General features: G+C 39.9%; 1 protein-coding gene across 1 annotated transcript; it reads left to right on the top strand.

Moving 5' to 3' along the window:
- The first annotated feature begins 940 nt into the window (after positions 1–940).
- On the top strand, positions 941–18479 carry slc25a22a (solute carrier family 25 member 22a). The gene is made up of 11 exons (XM_062420344.1): positions 941–1095; positions 11136–11336; positions 11452–11577; positions 11719–11774; positions 12032–12122; positions 12777–12831; positions 13562–13622; positions 13863–14007; positions 14105–14259; positions 14350–14425; positions 14538–18479. The coding sequence occupies exons 2-11, from the start codon at positions 11317–11319 to the stop codon at positions 14689–14691; spliced, it is 939 nt and encodes a 312-aa protein (XP_062276328.1). The 5' UTR covers positions 941–1095; positions 11136–11316; the 3' UTR covers positions 14692–18479.
- Positions 18480–18680: the final 201 nt, after the last annotated feature.

The following is an 18680-nucleotide window of genomic DNA, read 5'->3' on the forward strand; positions in this document are numbered from 1 at the left end:
AGACTTTGGTTATAGAAACATGAAATTAATCAAATATTCAAGAGGGGCATCATCTGGATTATGATAGTAACAAATAATATCTTGAAGATTAACTCTAATCCTACTGGTACCTGCAGACCCCAGAGGTGTACTTTTTGTCTTTATATGTCTTAATAATTATATTATATAATTTTTATATTTTCATTTAATACAATATGCAAAATAATTAACTAAAATAATAACCTTTTTTGATACATAAGTTGCAGTCCTACTGCCAGTTGTGTAATTGGTATTAATTATATAACTGATAATGTTTTGAAAAGGAATAAGTTAACATTTTACCATGATGATTGTTACTTGCAGTCTTTATTCTTATATTCTCCCCAGTTGATAATACTTGTATGTTTAATTTGTTGGTAGGATGAGGGTCAAAAGGTAGAAACAGCAGCTTCAAACAGTGAAACTCTAGATCTGTCCAAAATTTGCAAGATTTGGGGGATATTTCACAGTCAAAAAATAGGTGACAAATTGTTTCTATACAGCAACTATCAATATCTGTAAACTTAGCAATAAGACAGGACATGTTTTCTATATAATTTTAAAATGTACATCCTTATCCTTGTTTTAAATACAGTGATGATAATATCAGTGGCATAAATCCTTCACCAGTTGTCCATGCTGTTTATGTTTTGGGACCCCAAACACATTAACTCGCCTCTAGCTGCACAACATGTTGCATTCAAGGTCATCGGGTTTAGATGAGTCGTCACGATGACGCTGGAGACCCTCCCCCACCTCTCCACCATCACTACACCTTTCTACTCTGCTGCAGCTGCTGCAATGACACATCTACCCGTAGTACTTCTACTATAAGCCACTAGGGGACCTGTTTTTATCCCTTTTTCCCTTTTTTTCTATCTGACTCCTACCAGCTTGGCTGCCCCCCTCCTTCCTCCCTGCCTGCCTGCCTTCACTCCCACCTCCTCTACCTCCTCCTCAGTGCTAGTAACACCGGTAGGTTAGCTATTGTCGGTCTGTCAGCCGGAGACACTATACATGCTTTGATTTTACACTGCAGCCGCACCGGATGAGATAACGGAAGCCGCTCTCTCTGTGGTACGTACATATTTGTATTTATACCGGGGATGTTGTGAATCTGGCTTCAGATAATAGGTGGAGCCGCTATAATAGTAATAAAATAATAATACACCTGGGGAATTAACGTGAAAGCGGTGTTACAAATGCTAAAAATGGAGACATGAAACGTGAGCTTGTTTTTTTTTTGAGGCAGCAGATATTTTTCCGTTATGTGACGTTTTTTTTTCTTCTTCCAAAACGGTCGTTCTAAAGATGTAATGTTTATAACGGTTAACGGCAGGCCCTTTTGCTGCTCACCGTTTTAAATTCCCAACGGTTTAACAATACGAGTCACGACTGAATAACCGTTATACTTGCTGTCGTTAACGTGCCTCGTCATATAATGCTCATAACATAAACCATAGACATATATACGACATAAACCAGCTAGTCGAGCTCAGGTGGAGGTAACGTTGGTTATATACAGTTAGATTAGAAGGTTAGATTAGAAGGTGTGTGATTATTTAATTATTTTATTTTTATTATTATTTAAATGTCACGACGTTTTAACCGTGTTCTTCCTCCCCGGAGCTGAGAGGGGGCCACCGCGGCCGCTTTCTGCCGGCTTCCGCTCAGTATATAGGGAGGGTGTAGTTATTATCGTGTGGGCTGGGATGGAGGTGGTGGAGGGTAAACCCATTTAAACTGTACCCACCTCCTTTTTCATTGGCAGAGGAAACAAGTGGAGGCACTCACCTGCGTTAAAGTGTAATTGGAAGATTTAAAGGAAGGTTTAGTATTTTTTAAAGGATGGGTTCACACTCTCCCCCCCAATCTGTCTTAAAACAACAGTCAGGTTTACCTCACTGTAATCATTCCTCCTGTTCATACTGGATGTTAAAAGACCCCCTTCAAACGTGGTTTCAATAGAAGTGCTCAGGGACCAAAATGCATTTAAAAGTTGATGTGAAGCCTATATGGGGCTTCAGCAGTCTGAGTTAGTCATATCATGGTGATATCTGTCACATTTACAGTCTTTTTGGCATCAAATTCTCTCTCTGTTCAATTCAACTCTTTGTGTTTCCTCAGTGCATGCATAGCAACAAAAAAGAGGGGGTTTGGCACTAAAAGGACTAAGATTTACTTTGTATGACTAATTTTGGAGGCTGAAGTGTCATATTACCTTCAGATGAACCTTTAAATACATTTTTGTGCAGAAGAAGGAGACTTGTGGATTTTGGCCCCCATCTCTTACGTTGTAAATGCATTACGAATTAATCTTCTAATGGTCAGTATGAAAAAAACCTATTTCAATTTTCATTTGGTCACCTGACTGTTGTTTTAAGAAAAACTTCAAAAACTGTGAAGTCGTCCTTTAATGTATGTAAGATTAAATGTCATAATTCTTGTGTTGGTTGCCTGCTTGAGGCCAATTATATATATATTATCCTCCCCACATCTCTGCTGGCTCCATACAGACACACATAAGGAAACATTTAAGTGTTGAGTAAGATGTCAGGCAAACACGCAAACTTTAAAAAAAAATGCACTCTTTTCAAAGAAACAACTTTTTTTTCACAGTCACCAGTATACCGGTTAGATTACGATGAGACCAGGCAGCATAAAAAAACCATTCCCGCAGCCTTGAAATAATTGATGAGGTGAGCCATTCTCGAGTGTAGGGTATGGGGTGACATTCAGCGCTTTCCAATGGAAATGTTGTCCCTTTTTGGACTGTAACCCTGTAACATTGCCTCACTTTCATTCAGTAAAAATACTGCGTTGAATATTCATTTCAGTATTCATATGATGTGTATGCGGCAATACAAGCTTATAGCATTCCCGGAAAGTGTGCTATAATCCCAAAGGTCAGCAGTATATGTGTGCAGAGAATGGAAATGACGTGTAGCAGCGCTGGAGGGACGATGTTAGCTGTGTGAAAGTTACACTCATTCAAGGCAGTCCAAAACCTCACTGTAATCTGCAAACTGTAACCAGACGCTTCAATGCTGCATTTTAATGTCTTTCTAAGGGAAGTCTGTTCACAGTGGTGTTATTATTCCCCCATCAATGCTGTAGGAAAGCTGAGAGGGATACAAAACAGATGAGCCACAAGAGAAAAGCCCCAGTTGACTCAAGATACCGGGCCACCAGGGATACCTGTGGTGTCAGAGCAGAGGAGGGGCTAAATCCTACACCACCTCTCAGCACAGAGGTGGACATTTTACTCAACATGAAACCCTCTTTGTTTTGTTTCTGATCTAGAGCAGATTTGATCACATAATGCAGAACTGTGTGCAGGTTTAATGGCTGCAGCGTGAAATTTGTTTGCACCTGCAGTAGACGTGCATTGCCGTGGCCGGATCATAACTCGCACTCCACCGACTGTAAATGAAGATTGCGAGAGGGCTTTCACGAGTAGGTATTAGGTTTATAATCCCGATGCTGTGGGGAAGAGGGAATAGTAATCAGATTTATCTGTGACACCAAAAAAATTCATCCCTTGTTTCCGCAGTGCGTCCAAAAATAGACCGCGTCTTATAAACCACTGAAAAAAAACATCATAACTATACCAGCTGTCTAGTTTAGTGTGAAGTCAGAGATGAGAGCTGTTAAAACTCAACACTTTGAGGTATAATTGCCGGCAGTAGGGCTGCAACTAACAATTATTTTCATTATTGATTTATATTGTGATTTTTTTCTCAATTAATCGATTAGTGTAAGATTGTAAAATGTCAGTAAGATGTAAAAAAATGTCTACTCTAAGTTCCCAGAGCCAATTGTAGCTATTAAAAATGTGTTGTTTTGTCTGACCATAGTCTGAAACCCAGAAAACTATAAAGTATTCACATTTGGGGAAGCTGGAACCAGATCATTTTAACCATTTTTGCTCAAAAAGCAGCAAAATCAGTGCCAATCAATTTTCTGTTGATCAACTAATCGATTAATCGACTAATTGTTGCTGTAAAGTCATACAGTACTATCACACTGTAGCTTTGCAGTAGATTTAAATAATTCATACTTAATTATAAAAACAATGGCCCCAGAAAGAGTGTAACAGTGAACAGATTGAGTTTTATATTAGATGTGACCTCTGCGCTCTCACAGCTCAGAGAAAAATTCTCGACATCTGACAGCGGATTGCGAGAGCTTGTGTGAAAAAGTCCTCAGATGGCTCAGAGTATTCCGCAGTGTGTGGTAATCAAACCAGTTTATATGAGACAAATGGACTGGTAACCAGAGCCTGCTCCTCTAAGCTAACAAAGCCGTGGCCGGGGCCGTGTGATTTTCATTTCTTTTTTACTTGTCTTTTTTGACCCGGCCGCTGTCACGTGAGCTGATTGCTGACACAGTGCTCTCTGTGTTTTGTCATTCGCCACTCACTTCCTCCAATCATTCACCAAACTGACTGTCATCAAATCAGCAAGGACTTCACTTTGTTAGACGCTTGAGGAAGCAGAGCAGCAGCCGAGGTAGATTTTCTTCTGGTTGATTTGAATGAATGGGATATGTGTATTTGCATAGAGTTTTACATAGTTAATACACTGAGGTGGATTGTCTTCAGGTTTTCAGGCTTTACTGAACATGTTTATGTTTATCTCTCTCTCTCTCTTATCTTTTCTGTGAGAGCAGATCAATAGACTATTTGTCACCACATCACTTCTTCTTCTTCTTTTTTTTCTTCTTCTTCTTCTCTGTCTCTCTTCTTTATACCAGCACTAATCCAGTATTGTCAATTCTTCTCTAACATGCAAACTTTTTTGTATTATAAGAAAGAAAAAAATACTTTTTTAATCAGGTGAACCTCATGCACTCATCTGTCTTATTTCAAATGTGTTTCTCTATCTATAACTACACTTATAACAAACTTTAAAATGTCCTTTTTAAAATATTTTTTTTAAATTTTTGGACTGCAGATTGTAATACAAGCATTTAACAAAGTCAGATTTATGAACCTCATACAGTTTGGGAGAGGGAGAGATTAAGTGTGCACATCATAAGAGCAATAAAAAAAGTATGAAAGGTTAGTCCAGGAGAACTTAAATAAATATTTAAAATAAAAGAAGAGGCGGTTCAACATACGTGTCTATAGAAAATTAAAATTAAGGGGCAGGAAAACAAGAGCATTACATAATCATTAATTTGACACCTCCACAAAATCTGTCCAAGAGGGCTTTACATATTTTTTAAAATATGTAGCTACAAATGCTAAAATTATTATCCACAAAAAAAATTAAATGTAAATTTTTCTAAAAACACACAGCAGATGTTCAATCTTATTTAATCGCATTGAAACAAATTCCAAAAAAGTTATTATAAACTTTATATTTATTGTATTTATCTACAGTCTTTCAGGAGAAGTACAAAACTCTGAAATAATCTTATCTTAATCTTATATTATATTTATGGTTATTGTCCTTGTGTTTTATGTTTCATAACTGCACTGCATGTACAATGTGCTGTCATTCATAAATGGTTGGTAAATCTTCATGCTGACACACCCTCTGCAGCTCCTTTGTGGAATTACACGATCGTTTTATATCAGTATTTCACTTTAAACATTTCTCCATAATCTCAAATATAAATTGGTTGTTAAGTTTAAAAAAACAACAATTTAGGAAACTTGAAGCATTTGTAAGATTGTTTGCTGCTTTACTGACGAGATCCTATAAATCTCATCAGTGAAGCAGCGTTTATCACCTTTATTCTTCGCCTTGATGAACAAGGGTTAGAGCTGAGCTGTTATCTGCGGCGGTCCGAGTAGCTCTTTAATCAACAACGGCTCATTTAAAGGGGACGCTGGGTTAAGTTGTTACTTAGTTCAAGGTTCTGTGAGTTACACAATCACCTCGTCTATTGTTTACTCATCAGTGGCTTATCTGCTCCAGAGGTACGAACTCAAAATATGACCTCTGTGTGTGTGTGTGTGTGTGTGTGTGTGTGTGTGTGTGTGTGTGTGTGTGTGTGTGTGTGTGTGTGTGTGAGATGTTTAATATCACTCGGAGTCGGCTAGATTGTTAAAGAAGTTTTTTTGTTTCGGTTTTTGTCTTCGTTGTCTGTTGGTTCATTAAGTCACCATTTTGGTCCAGACTGAAATAACTCAACAACTACTTGATGGGTTGTTGTGAAATTTTTGTTCAGATATCAATGCTTCACATTAAGTCGAAGAACGCTTGCGTTGATTGGCTGTGAGCAAGTCCATACAAATAGGCATATTTTCTAGCTCTGGGTGCAGAAAGGATTGATTGCAGGTATCGTTTGACAGTAGACATTTCGATACTACTTTGCATTGATTTATTTCGGTCGATACCTTAAAAGGTATCAAGTACCGATACCCAGCCCTAATGAATGTTATAAAGATTTAATTAATTTTATTTATTTTAGTTATAAAGTTAGGTGAAGATCTGGAGAGACAAAACACCAATCCCATAATAACTACTTTTATTGGACAATATATTGTCTCAGAAATAATCACAATGGGGAGCTTGGGTAGTCGATTGGTTAAAGTGCATGCTACATAATTGCAGTGTCCCTGGTATGAATCCAGCAAGGGACCTTTACTGCAGGTCATCCCTCTCTCTCCCTGCTTCCTGTTGGACTCTAAGCTACTACTGCACTTACAAAAAAAGACAGAAAATGCCCCAAAATAAATCTTTTTAAAAAAAAGAAATAATCGCGATAAACAATATTATTATCATTTAAAGATCATTTTATACCACTGATATAATGATAATATGATAGCATAAATAATTTGTGGGGGGTGGGATTTGAGAGTGGGCACTACACTTCTGTAAAAACACAGACTTCCATTATGGGCCAGGACAGAGTTATTTACCTTTAATAACTCAGGATGTGTACAGTGAAGAATGGAGGCAACAACACGCTTAGCCAATGTGACATGAATAGCCTCTTAGCTGCTAATGTGAAGTGTGGCAATACTGAGGTAAAAGAAATTATCAAGGTCTTGTCCATGTATCATAAGATAAGTCCCTATGTAGGCATGATGGTGTCCATAATTACGTTATTGTACAAGAATGAGAAAAAAATGAATTCCTTGGAGGTTTTCAGTGGGTGAGTGATGCCACTGTGCTGCTGTCACTGAGGTCAGTTGTTTCCACACACACAGACTCTCAATTGTGGTGACAGGACAGGACAGCGCAGCCAGGCTATGACGGCCAGTAGGTCCAAATAAATAAACCTCCCGCTGCAGACACAGCTGTCTGGTGTGGACGAGCGAAGCCTCAGGCAGCCATAGAGAAGGAGGGAGAGATGTCACTGTGACTCATATAAGCCTGCAGTGGTCTTTACAAACCCTGTACATTTTCCTCTTAGACTTAATGTAAATTATGGTATAAGTGCTGACCGTGGAGTTAACAGCGCGTGTGTGTGTGTTTCGAGGGGAAGTCGCTGAGAGGAAATTGGGAAACAAAAGTGGCGTGCAGTTAGCTGAAAAAGCTGTTGAGAAAATGGTGAGATTGATGAGTGTTTTAGGAGGGGGTGAAGTTTGCTGTGCGATGCTCCGGGGAGCAGAGAGGAGAACATCCAGCCTACAGAGACCAGAGGCGGCTCGCTGACCTGCTCTGAACCCCCCTCCCTCCTCCTCCTCCCTCCTCCCTCCACCTCTGGAGCAGCCAGCCAAGGCCTCAAGTCAAGTCTCCATCCAAACTAAACACAGCAGAGCACAGCTGCACTCACGCCGCGCTGCAGCTATCAGAGAAAAACTAAACACCCCACGCACGCTGTGCAGAATCTCAGGAATTAGTTATAGCGGCTAAACGGGGGGGAGAGAGATCTTAAAGCACATGCACTTCACAAAGAAACCTGCAAGTCAGCAAAGGTCTGAGTGAGGAAAAGCTTTTTTCAGTGTTTGTGAGTCGTGACTCGTGACTGAGGGAAATGATGGGGGGAGGGCCGGTGAGGAGGAGAAGGAGGACGAGAAGGAGGCGGACTGCACACATGCACAGAGGCAGGTTGCGATTGGTGGATGGTGGGGGTGGAGAGAGTAAAAAGGGGAAATTGGAAGCATCTTTTTCACACTGAGGGCACACTGTACCAAAAATAGCGAGCATCTATTTCAGCTGTTTGCTTGAATTTTTATGTAGCTTCTGTACACAGAGAGAGAGGCTAAAGAGTCCGCAATGTGACTCCGGTCTCACAGTGAAAGAGCTTATGCATTAAACATCAGTGTTCAAGGACACGCGTGATGCACAGATGTTCCAGTTGTGATAGATTTGTTTTAACTGACGGTAATCCCTCCGCAGTGACGGATACGGCTCTATTCTGAGGGAGCTGTCAGTCATGTTGACTAATTATTCTACACAGAGGTTCACAACGTCTCCTGTGTCAGTATTTTACACCTGATGGATCTTTTAGATGACAAAGGGAGGTTAAGGAAAATAATCAACTGTAGGGCTGAAACAGTTAGTCAAAAAGATACTACTACTACTACCACTATTACTATTATTACTACTACTACTACTATTACTACTACTACCACTATTACTATTATTACTACTACTACTACTACTACTACTGTTACCACTACTACTACTACTGTTACCACTACTACTACTACCACTATTACTACTACTACTACTACTACTACTACTACTATTATTACTACTACTACTACTACCACTACTACTACTACTGTTACCACTACTACTACTACTACTGTTACCACTACTACTACTACCACTACTACTACTACTACTACTACTACTACTACTATTACTACTACTACTACTACTACTACTACTACTATTACTATTATTACTACTACTACTACTACTACTATTACTATTATTACTACTACTACTACTACTGTTACCACTACTACTACTACCACTATTACTATTACTACTACTACTACTACTACTACTACTACTACTACTACTGTTACCACTACTACGAATACCACTATTACTATTATTACTACTACTACTACTACTATTACTATTATTACTACTACTACTACTACTGTTACCACTACTACTACTACCACTATTACTATTACTACTACTACTACTACTACTACTACTACTACTGTTACCACTACTACTACTACTACTACTACTACTACTACTGTTACCACTACTACTACTACTACTACCACCACTACTACTACTACTACTACTACTACTACTACTACTACTACTGTACTACTACTACTGTTACCACTACTACTGTTACCACTACCACTACTACTACTACTACTACTACTACTACTATAATTACTACTACCACTACTACTACTACTACTACTACTACTGTTACCACTACTACTGCTGCTGCTACTACTACTACTACTACTACAACTACTACTACTACTACTACTATAATTACAACTACTACTACTACTACTATAATTACAACTACTACCACTACTACTACTATTACTACTGTTACCACTACTACTACTAGTAGTAGTACTATTCTATATTTCTTTATTTGTAAACTCCAATTATGGTTCTAATTATTCCATCTTCATCTAAACCCACATTGTGTTTTATTCCTCTGTTGTAAAAGTCCCTTAATAACAGATATCTGAAGAAGTCCTGATTATTTAATGTGTAGTTTTGATTCTGCGCCTTGAAACTCACCACATTCCCACATTTTATTACTGTTTTACCATTTTGGAGTTCATTGTTTGAACTTCTGATCAGGAGCACCCAGGATAAAATGTCTGTCATGAGCTTTCCATCAAAGTAGTCTGAGCTCTTTCTCTCTAATCTATATTTTCGATTAAACCGCAGTTCTAACATAAATTGAGTGACAGTATCGACAGGACCTGTTCAAGTAAATCCTTTTGCTTCCTCTCTGTCTCCAATGAGGCTTTAAATTTCCAAATCTTTCACATATCGCTCAAGACTTTTCCATTTTGCTTTATAGTCCAGTAAATTGCTGGTATAATTCATGCTTCGTGGAAATATTCACTAAAGTTTGGCAATGACAAACCACCTTTATGTTTCTCAAACTGTAATGTTTCAAATTTAACTTTTGACATTTGATTATTCCTTATAAACACAGATATAACTTTATCCCAGTCTCTGAATTGTGTCTCAGGCATCAAGATAGGTATTGACTGAAAAATGAGAGGAGTCGTGGAATGGTGGAAGGACTCTCACTATCCTTCCTAATGTCCCGATCCCCTCCCTTTCTGAGTCTCATGTTACAGTAAACTGTATATCTTTGGGTTTTGGATTGTTGGTTGATAATATGGGGTAAAGTCTCTTTTAAAGTTGTTGTGGTCACTCTTCTGTGTTCATCTGTGGTGTTTTGTGAGTTGTTTCAACAGGCCTCAGTTTTAATTGTACAGTTTGCACATCGCAGTGGTGTGAATTGCAAAATCGCCCCAAACTGCTTTCCTAGTTGTTTTTGTAATTTTTTAAAAAATGTTTATTTTGTGTAGGAATATTTTGGCTTAATGCTGTTAAGCTGTCACCCCACTTGTATCTGAGGTCTGTGTGTATTCGGGGTCCTTTAGGAGTCAGTTCTTGTGTTTGTCATTTGTGGGTTTCACAACGGTGGGATGAAGTCAGAACTGTAGTCGCTGCTCATCTTTCATCACAACCTGAAAATGAAAACGCTCCACACTTCAAACTAGTGCTTCCTATAAAATGATGTGGCTCCTGAACACAGTTTGAGACGTTTTTTTTGAGAGGGTCACACTTCAGTCTTTTGATGACATCAAGCTTTTGGTTTTTAATGCACTAATTTAATTTTAATCTTTATTTAATTGCTTTGGGCGAAAGCATCCGTTAAATGAATGCAATTTACCAGAAGCCATTTGATGACAGTAAACTACGACAGGCTTTTATGGACTAATTGTATAATTGAGAGGATAAAGCAATTATAGACTTACCGATGCAGTTTTAACAAACTAATTATGGAGTTTTCTGAGGTATAACTCGTGTTTGCAGTATTTGCCATCTGTATCAGGTGATTTAACACCTTTGATCTTTTTAAAGCAAGTCCATGCTGTAATATTTGTGAAGGCAACATTGCTTCATTATAACTTTTGAAATGCTTTGATTGAAGAGTTTGATGTGAACGTTCCTCTCCTTTTTTCCTTACAGATATTCTCTAGCCTGAACTGGCAACAAGTGCAAGGAGTCAAGCAGAAGAATAATAATCAGAACACATATAATCCCACTCGGACTACGACGCACGGCTGTAACAAACAACAAAAGAGGAGGATCATCCGAGGTACTAGCTAACAGACAGATTGACACTTTGACCGGCCAGGGCTTGAGATAAATGGCTGACAAGCAGATCAGGTAAGGCTAAAGGTGGACCGACTACAATGGTTTTTAACATCTACAGCAGACTTTGACATTTCTATGTCATATGTCTTGTCTCTTATTTTTCTTTCTTATCATCACCTTCGTCCAGTTTGCCTGCCAAATTGATCAATGGTGGGATCGCTGGCCTTATTGGAGTGACCTGTGTGTTTCCCATTGACTTGGCCAAGACTCGCTTGCAAAACCAGCAAAATGGATCTCGCCTTTACACCAGCATGTATGTGTAAACTGAGTACTTCAGCGTCACACATGAACAGTCTCTAACTCACAGAAACCTTCTGACTAATCAGTAGCATCACCCAGCTTGTCATCAGACTCTTTTCACTAACACACTACATCTTTTGTTTTTGTTTTTCAGGTCCGACTGCCTTATTAAGACCATCCGGTCAGAGGGATATTTTGGGATGTATAGAGGTAAGTTTTAAACTTTAAAAGTATACATAATAATGAGTGCATCAAAGCTGTTCAGTAGGTTAGGATTTTGACTTTTCGTCTTGTAGCTACAGACATCAAATAAAGGCATCTGTGTCTGACTGGTATGGGCAATTATCTGGACCTTCCATGGACAGTCGCCTCATTCTTTCTCTCCACCCCTCCTTTTTCCCCCCCCTTTTCTTTTTCTCCTTTGTGCCTCTCTCTTTCTTGCTCTTTGTCCTTTTTTTATCCTCCAGGAGCGGCGGTGAACTTAACGCTAGTCACGCCAGAGAAAGCCATCAAATTGGCTGCCAACGACTTCTTCAGGCATCACCTCTCCAAGGATGGGTGAGGCATGAATTTGCTGACAGGCTGAATGACGAACATGCAGCACCCCTCATTCACACTGTGATTAACCGGCTTGTTTACTAACATGTAACCTGACACATTAGCCTTCTGTATTCTCACCAAGGCTCCAGTTAATCTTCCACCGTTCTGTCATCTCCTCCGGGGCACCAAGTATTTCACAGTGGTTTGTTAACTGTCTGACTAGAGGATACAGAGTTACTTATAGGCTCGTCAGCAGAAGTCCAATCAAGTTACAAAATAAAATTAGCACCTTATGGTATTTCACATGTCAGACATTAGCAAACGTCATCTGAGTGTTGCTGAAGGCGAGCGTCCGCTGTCCCCCGTGAGTGCTGTCTGCCTAGATAAACTTGAATGTTTCTGGGGCATCTATCTCCATCTCTATGGTGACAAACATGCACAGGCTGAATGAATGATTGACTCGTCTGGCCGAGCTACTTGTGAATTATTAATCTGCCCTTGTGCCTGACGTGTTGATATGAAAGACAAAGATCACCATCACCAGCGCAGGTGGTGACAACTCTTTTCAAAGACTGCAGAAATAAAGATGTCTGCTTCTCACACTGCCGGTCTGCATACTTTAATCTGATCTTGTTTTAATTTATCTATGTTTTGTTTGTTTTTTCTTTATAGAAAACTCACTTTGATCAAAGAGATGATGGCTGGGTGCGGGGCAGGTACATGCCAGGTGAGTAAGTGTGGTCCTGCCTTAATTGCATCCTCCCGTTCTCCATCTGGAACTGCTACCTTTAGCACCACTTATGTCAGCTCACGTACGAACCACTGGGCCTCAGCCGCTGTCTCATTTGTCTCCGCCTGCAGCCAGAATTAGCCACGACCGTATTTAAATGAGAGCTGTTAGTCGCAGAAACACGCTGGCACTTTGTCCCTGTTATCTGTGATCTGAATATGACCTGCACCGTTCCATTTTCATGAATGGTTTTCTAATTACTTAAATGTTGTTCTGTTAGCGGATGATACACAGCAGCAGCTAGATTTGAGCGATTGATAAGAGGTTGTGAGAGTGCCCGGTCATGTATGCACTGAGTGAGTGAGTCAGAGGGAAATGCCTGTTGTCAATGAGGCCAAAGGCTTCAAGCCCAAGGAACGTGATTAGATTAAGTGTAGCAGACCTTGGATTAAGATTGCGGCTGAGAGTATGACCATCTCACCCTTAATCCAGTTAACTAGTTACTACTGCTCGGATTACAGAGGAAAACAAGAGTTGACATTTAGCTAATGGCTGCCAGTAGATTCACACTGGACACACATTTCTGCCTGACACACTCAAATCTTCATGTCTACTCTAATCAATCCTGAACTCTGACTGTCAAATTCCATTTATTCAGAGAGGAAAATTCAACATATGTAATTAAACAGGCAATACTATTGAACTACTGTACTGTGTTTTGTTGTAGGTTATTGTCACAACTCCTATGGAGATGTTGAAAATCCAGCTCCAAGACGCTGGACGCATTGGTAAGAGGAATTAAAAAGCAGATGGTGGCTCAGCACATATTGAAGTGTATGGTGATAAACTGGTAAAATAGGGACCTCATGTGGTCGTTTTGGATATTACAACAGCTTCATCCTGCTTTCTTCTTAATGTTATGAATTCAAAATGTCTACCCATGTAACTCTTCTTAGCATTGTGTAATCCTTGTTACGGTTTTCATGTAGCTTTAATTTAGCTGTTTATATATTGCTTTTGCTCCACAGCGGCTCAGAGGAAGCTGATGCCAGAGACGGTGGCAGCAGGCACTGTGGAGGCCAAGCCCCAAACAGCCATCCAGCTCACCAGAGAATTACTGAGAGAAAAGGGCATCGCTGGGCTATATAAAGGCCTCGGTGCCACGTTGCTCAGGTAAAAAACATCTGGAAAATAGTTAGGTGGGTAATTTTAGCAAATAACTGAAATAAACCTCGCTGTGATCATCTGCTTTATTTCTCTCTTTGCACAGGGATGTTCCGTTCTCCATCATCTATTTCCCGCTTTTTGCCAACCTGAATAACCTGGGTAAACGAGGTGTAGACGGGCCCGCTCCTTTCTATGTGTCGTTCATATCAGGCTGCCTTGCAGGAAGCACAGCGGCTGTTGCTGTCAACCCTGTCGATGGTGAGCAGCGGCAGCGTGAGCATTGTTAAAGCAATGAGCTCACAGGTAGTCACTGATGTTATGTATTCACCTGAGCTCTGTGTGTTGCAGTGATAAAGACTCGACTGCAGTCCCTGAATCGAGGGAGCACAGAAGACACGTACAGCGGAGTGACTGACTGTATCAGGTGACCTCATTATGTCGTTACTGCTAGTGTGTGTAGTCTGCCACAATATCTACTGGCACCATCTACTGTTTCAGTTTATATAATGAGATGTTGTTGTTTTTTTGCTCTCCAGGAAAATCTTGCGTAATGAGGGTCCATCAGCCTTTCTGAAGGGAGCCTACTGTCGAGCCTTGGTCATTGCGCCTCTGTTTGGCATCGCCCAGGTGATCTACTTCCTGGGTGTGGGTGAATTTATCCTCAGCTTCTTGCCTAAAAAAGACAACTAAAAAGCACCTCCTTTTTCTGCCTTTCCCTCCCATAATGCATCACTGCATCTACGTGAGGACTCATCTCATTCTGAAAAGAAGTTTTTGATCGTATTTTGGGTCAGGGCGTGACCAATCAGTACATTTTTGTTTTTCAAATTTGTTGTTGTGTTGAATGTTGAAGTAGTTTAGGAGGGAGCCTTTGTTTTGCCAAGCTGCCTGTGGTGGCACACACAAATTCCAGTAGGTAGGCTCAGCTCAGCTCTCTGGATATGAAGCCACAAATATCAGCTCAAGTTTTGAAGGAATATTGCTTTACGATTTAACAACATGTTATTGCATTTTTGAAGATGATTGTTGAAATTTCAAAGTAGACGCACAGCCGCTGCAGGTCGCTGCAGTTCTGCAAGCTCTACAGTACCTAATTATTTTAAATAGCATTAGCCTCTGAATGACTGAGAAGACCAATAGTGGTCCATTGAAAATTATAAACTGCAACTACCTACTTTAAATGCACATACCTTACTTAGCCACATAAGATAACTTAGAACACATTCACTAAAACTTATATTTACGATTTTCCCCAGAGCTTATGTCTTAAATGATAGCACACTTGTTTCAGACAAAGATGCAGGGAATGTGTTGATGTGAGACCAGCACACACTTTACGATCTTTCCTGGGAAGCTACATCCCTTCCTGTAAGTAGTTATAATGACTCAGCCATTCAGCTCCGAGCATACTTTGATTGCCTTGGCTTTTTAAGTAGATCAGGTTCCATCTGATATTTAGCGCTACCACAATGGTTTGACTGAGTGAAAGATAGCTGTGCTCCACATAAGACTCAAGTGACGGTTTAAAACATTCGGGCTTTATGTACCAAACTACATATAAACATAAAACTCTAATCAGAATCATAAAAAAGCTCAAGCAGGTCCTATTTTCTGACCACACCCCAATCAGTGATGTCACAGCAGGGGGTTTTAAGCTTTGACGGACAATGGAAAACACCTGCTGTGACATCACTGATTTGATTGTGGCCAGAAGTACAGTATGCTTTAAACATTTCAGTCCACAGAGAGCAGAGCAGGAGCACAATGAATTCTGCCACTGCTAATTCATTGTGGATTCAGTTGAAAGCATTGAAGACTGTATGATTTGAAAGTAATTGTAAAAGAAAGCCGAATTATTAGCAGACATTCAGTAATTATGTCGTCAAATGGTCAGACATAAACCCGCTGAGGCCTCAAACATACAGTCAACCCATTGTGGAGCCAGTAATACCTTCGCTGAAACAGTTCATTTCCCTTTACATCCACATATAATTGTTTACAGAAGAGTTGAGTCTCTATTTAAATTCATGAAATGTGTCTGAACTTGAATTCAGCGGCAGGACCCAAAGAGCTAATGGGGGGGGAAAAGTCTTTATCTGAAAATCAAACCAATGTATTTTCAGTGTTTTATGATTTTTTTTCTTTTAACCAAACATCTCTCACTTGTTAGCTTTTGAGGTTTTATTTGCTTTAAGCTGCTCGTAAGAAAAAAAAAAGCAGTCCTGTTGTATCTCTTTTTATGCATCACCTCACTGAAGCCCTGCCATTGGCTTATCTTGCCGGAGATCAAGGTGACTTTGTGTGTATTATCCAATCACATTCCTTCCTTGCTCCCACTGTTCGAAGCAGGTCGTCACTTGTACTGTTGCACTGTAGTTATGCGATGCAACTTTTAAATGTATTATCATTTTGTGGGAGTGAGAACTATTTATCTATATTCCTTTCAATAGGCAGTATAGCACTATGTATTTGTGTGTGTTCTTTTTCTGTGTCAAAGTGTCCACCTTAACTATATTGTACATATGCAGATAATATGAACTTTATGTTTTAGGATTTATCGTTCGTTTTGTACATGATGGCTTATTTGCACACCTACCTCTCCAGCTCCCCTCCCCTCAATCCATATTGTGGTGATTTTATGTTATGATGATGTGGACATATCAACTGAAGGAACATGTTTTAATGCAGCAAGCATCATTGGAACTTAAATGCAGCATATTGATGAGGGTTTTTTTTTTTTACTGTATGCAAAGGGGAACACTAGAGTAGATCTAGATGGTTGCTTGGAGGTGCCATTTCTCCTGAGCTCCTGGTGAAGTCTGTGGGTCGGCCTATTGTCCCGTTTCCTACTGTTTTATCAACATGGACCAAATGAAACATCATTTAATGATGATAGAAATGTAGTTAGCTCTAAGTTAATGATCATTGGCACTACTTAAACAGTTCTGGAAATTGTATGAACACTGGACAAGGCCAGTAGTGACCTGCGGACTTCAGACTCTAAATTTAACATCTGTATTTTTGAACGGTGCTTCTTTCATGAGGTAGCTCCAATGTAACAGTGGCGGCACTAATGACCGAGGCTGTACCAACTGAGTCGTGTGCTAGCGCATCTCAGCATTATCAATGTAACTAACTTAACTGAAAGCCATAGGTCAGGGAGGGACGACAGAGCTGCTAGACATCGACTGGCACCTCCGGCCATGATGACAGATAGCAGCTGAGCCACGGGAGAACGGCAACAGACCCGCCCACTCGTGTGAGCTCATCCACATGAATTACCGTCGTGGTTTTATTGACATTCCTATTGCCAGTTCATCTCACATATGCTGTTATTGTGATCACGATGCCTATTTTTGTGTTGTTGAGATTATTGTTATAATTTTTAAACCTTCCTCCCTCCCCTTTCCCCCCCACTGCTCCCTGTTTTCAGATTGTTTTTTTTTCTGTTTTTGGTTGATTCTTGAAAAAATGTTGTACAACTCGTTTAGCTTTACTCAGCTGTGAATTTTCACTGATCTCGTGCATTTGGTTCTGTATGCGTTTGTGTGTCTGACTCTTTAGTGCTGTAGTTGTTGTGGAGTTGTTAGCGTGACACTGCGGTATTTTTCTCTTTAATTGTCAGTCCCATGCTTTCTTCCCCTCTTTCCTTCTTTCCCTCACACTCCTCTGCCATCCTCTCCCCCCCGCCACCATCGCCGGGGTGCAGGTTAATGCAGAGGAGCTCTAAAACACCAAATGTATGAGTTAGAGTGTATACAATCAAAGAAAGCACAAAGGATTATTAGGCACAAGACATCACGTTGAATATGCTCAGACAAAGTCCTTGGATGTGAATCTTGACATTGAAAAACGTGGATTGAAGTCTGAAATGTATTTTAGTGGAGATGTTGATCGAAATTTTAGTCGTGCAGGAAACTTGGATGTCTGTAAAACTTGATTCATTGGGCTGAGACGTTAGGTCATTATAAGAGACCCACTATCAGCAGTGATCCACATAATGTATATCGTCTACATATTATAAATGAATCAAATATAAGAATGTAACTTAGATATTATAAGATGTATTATAATTATAGTAAAGACTTTATTACATTTTAATCTAAAGATTTGTGCTTCACACATTCACTGAAAAATTCATGAACCAGCTCACTGATATGCAATAAGTAGAAGCCACACACTAGAAAAAAACACAACCTGTCAATCACAATATCAGACAATATATGAATAATGCAACCGGGGACTTTAGAGGCCTTCTGGGGTCTGAGCTCTGTTCTCTTCCTCCAAGAGGAACCGTGCATTATAGCACTTTAAAACAATGACCCCCCCACCCCACTGTCCATCTATAATGTCTCTGTGAATGTGCGGTGAATGACACAGTTGTCCGAGACATTATTTACAATGCAATGAAAAAAAAAACTAATAAAATATTGTGTTCCCTGTCACAATTTGCTGTTCAATAAACTGACTGTCCTGAACTCACTGGGGTTACACTTCTGTTTTGTTTTTTACACTCATCACTGTACCTGCTTTGGTTCAGTAGTCGTCTGACAGAAAACAAAAGCACTGACGCCACAGTTTTTATCTGTAATATTGCTGCGAGACCGAAACAGTGCAGGGCCATGTTTTGAAGAGAGAGAGGATGACATCGTGGCTCCTCGGGGCACAAGAACAGCTGA

The sequence above is a fragment of the Scomber scombrus genome, chromosome 6, assembly GCF_963691925.1.
Source record: "Scomber scombrus chromosome 6, fScoSco1.1, whole genome shotgun sequence".
In the NCBI taxonomy this organism is placed as follows: domain Eukaryota; kingdom Metazoa; phylum Chordata; class Actinopteri; order Scombriformes; family Scombridae; genus Scomber; species Scomber scombrus.

What these genes read in the sequence shown, in the direction of transcription:
- slc25a22a (XM_062420344.1), top strand. Translation starts at nt 11,317, where the DNA reads ATGGCTGACAAGCAGATCAG. An exon ending in ATATTTTGGGATGTATAGAG is followed by an intron (nt 11,775 to 12,031) that starts GTAAGTTTTAAA and finishes TTTATCCTCCAG; the next exon opens with GAGCGGCGGTGAACTTAACG. An exon ending in GCGGGGCAGGTACATGCCAG is followed by an intron (nt 12,832 to 13,561) that starts GTGAGTAAGTGT and finishes GTTTTGTTGTAG; the next exon opens with GTTATTGTCACAACTCCTAT.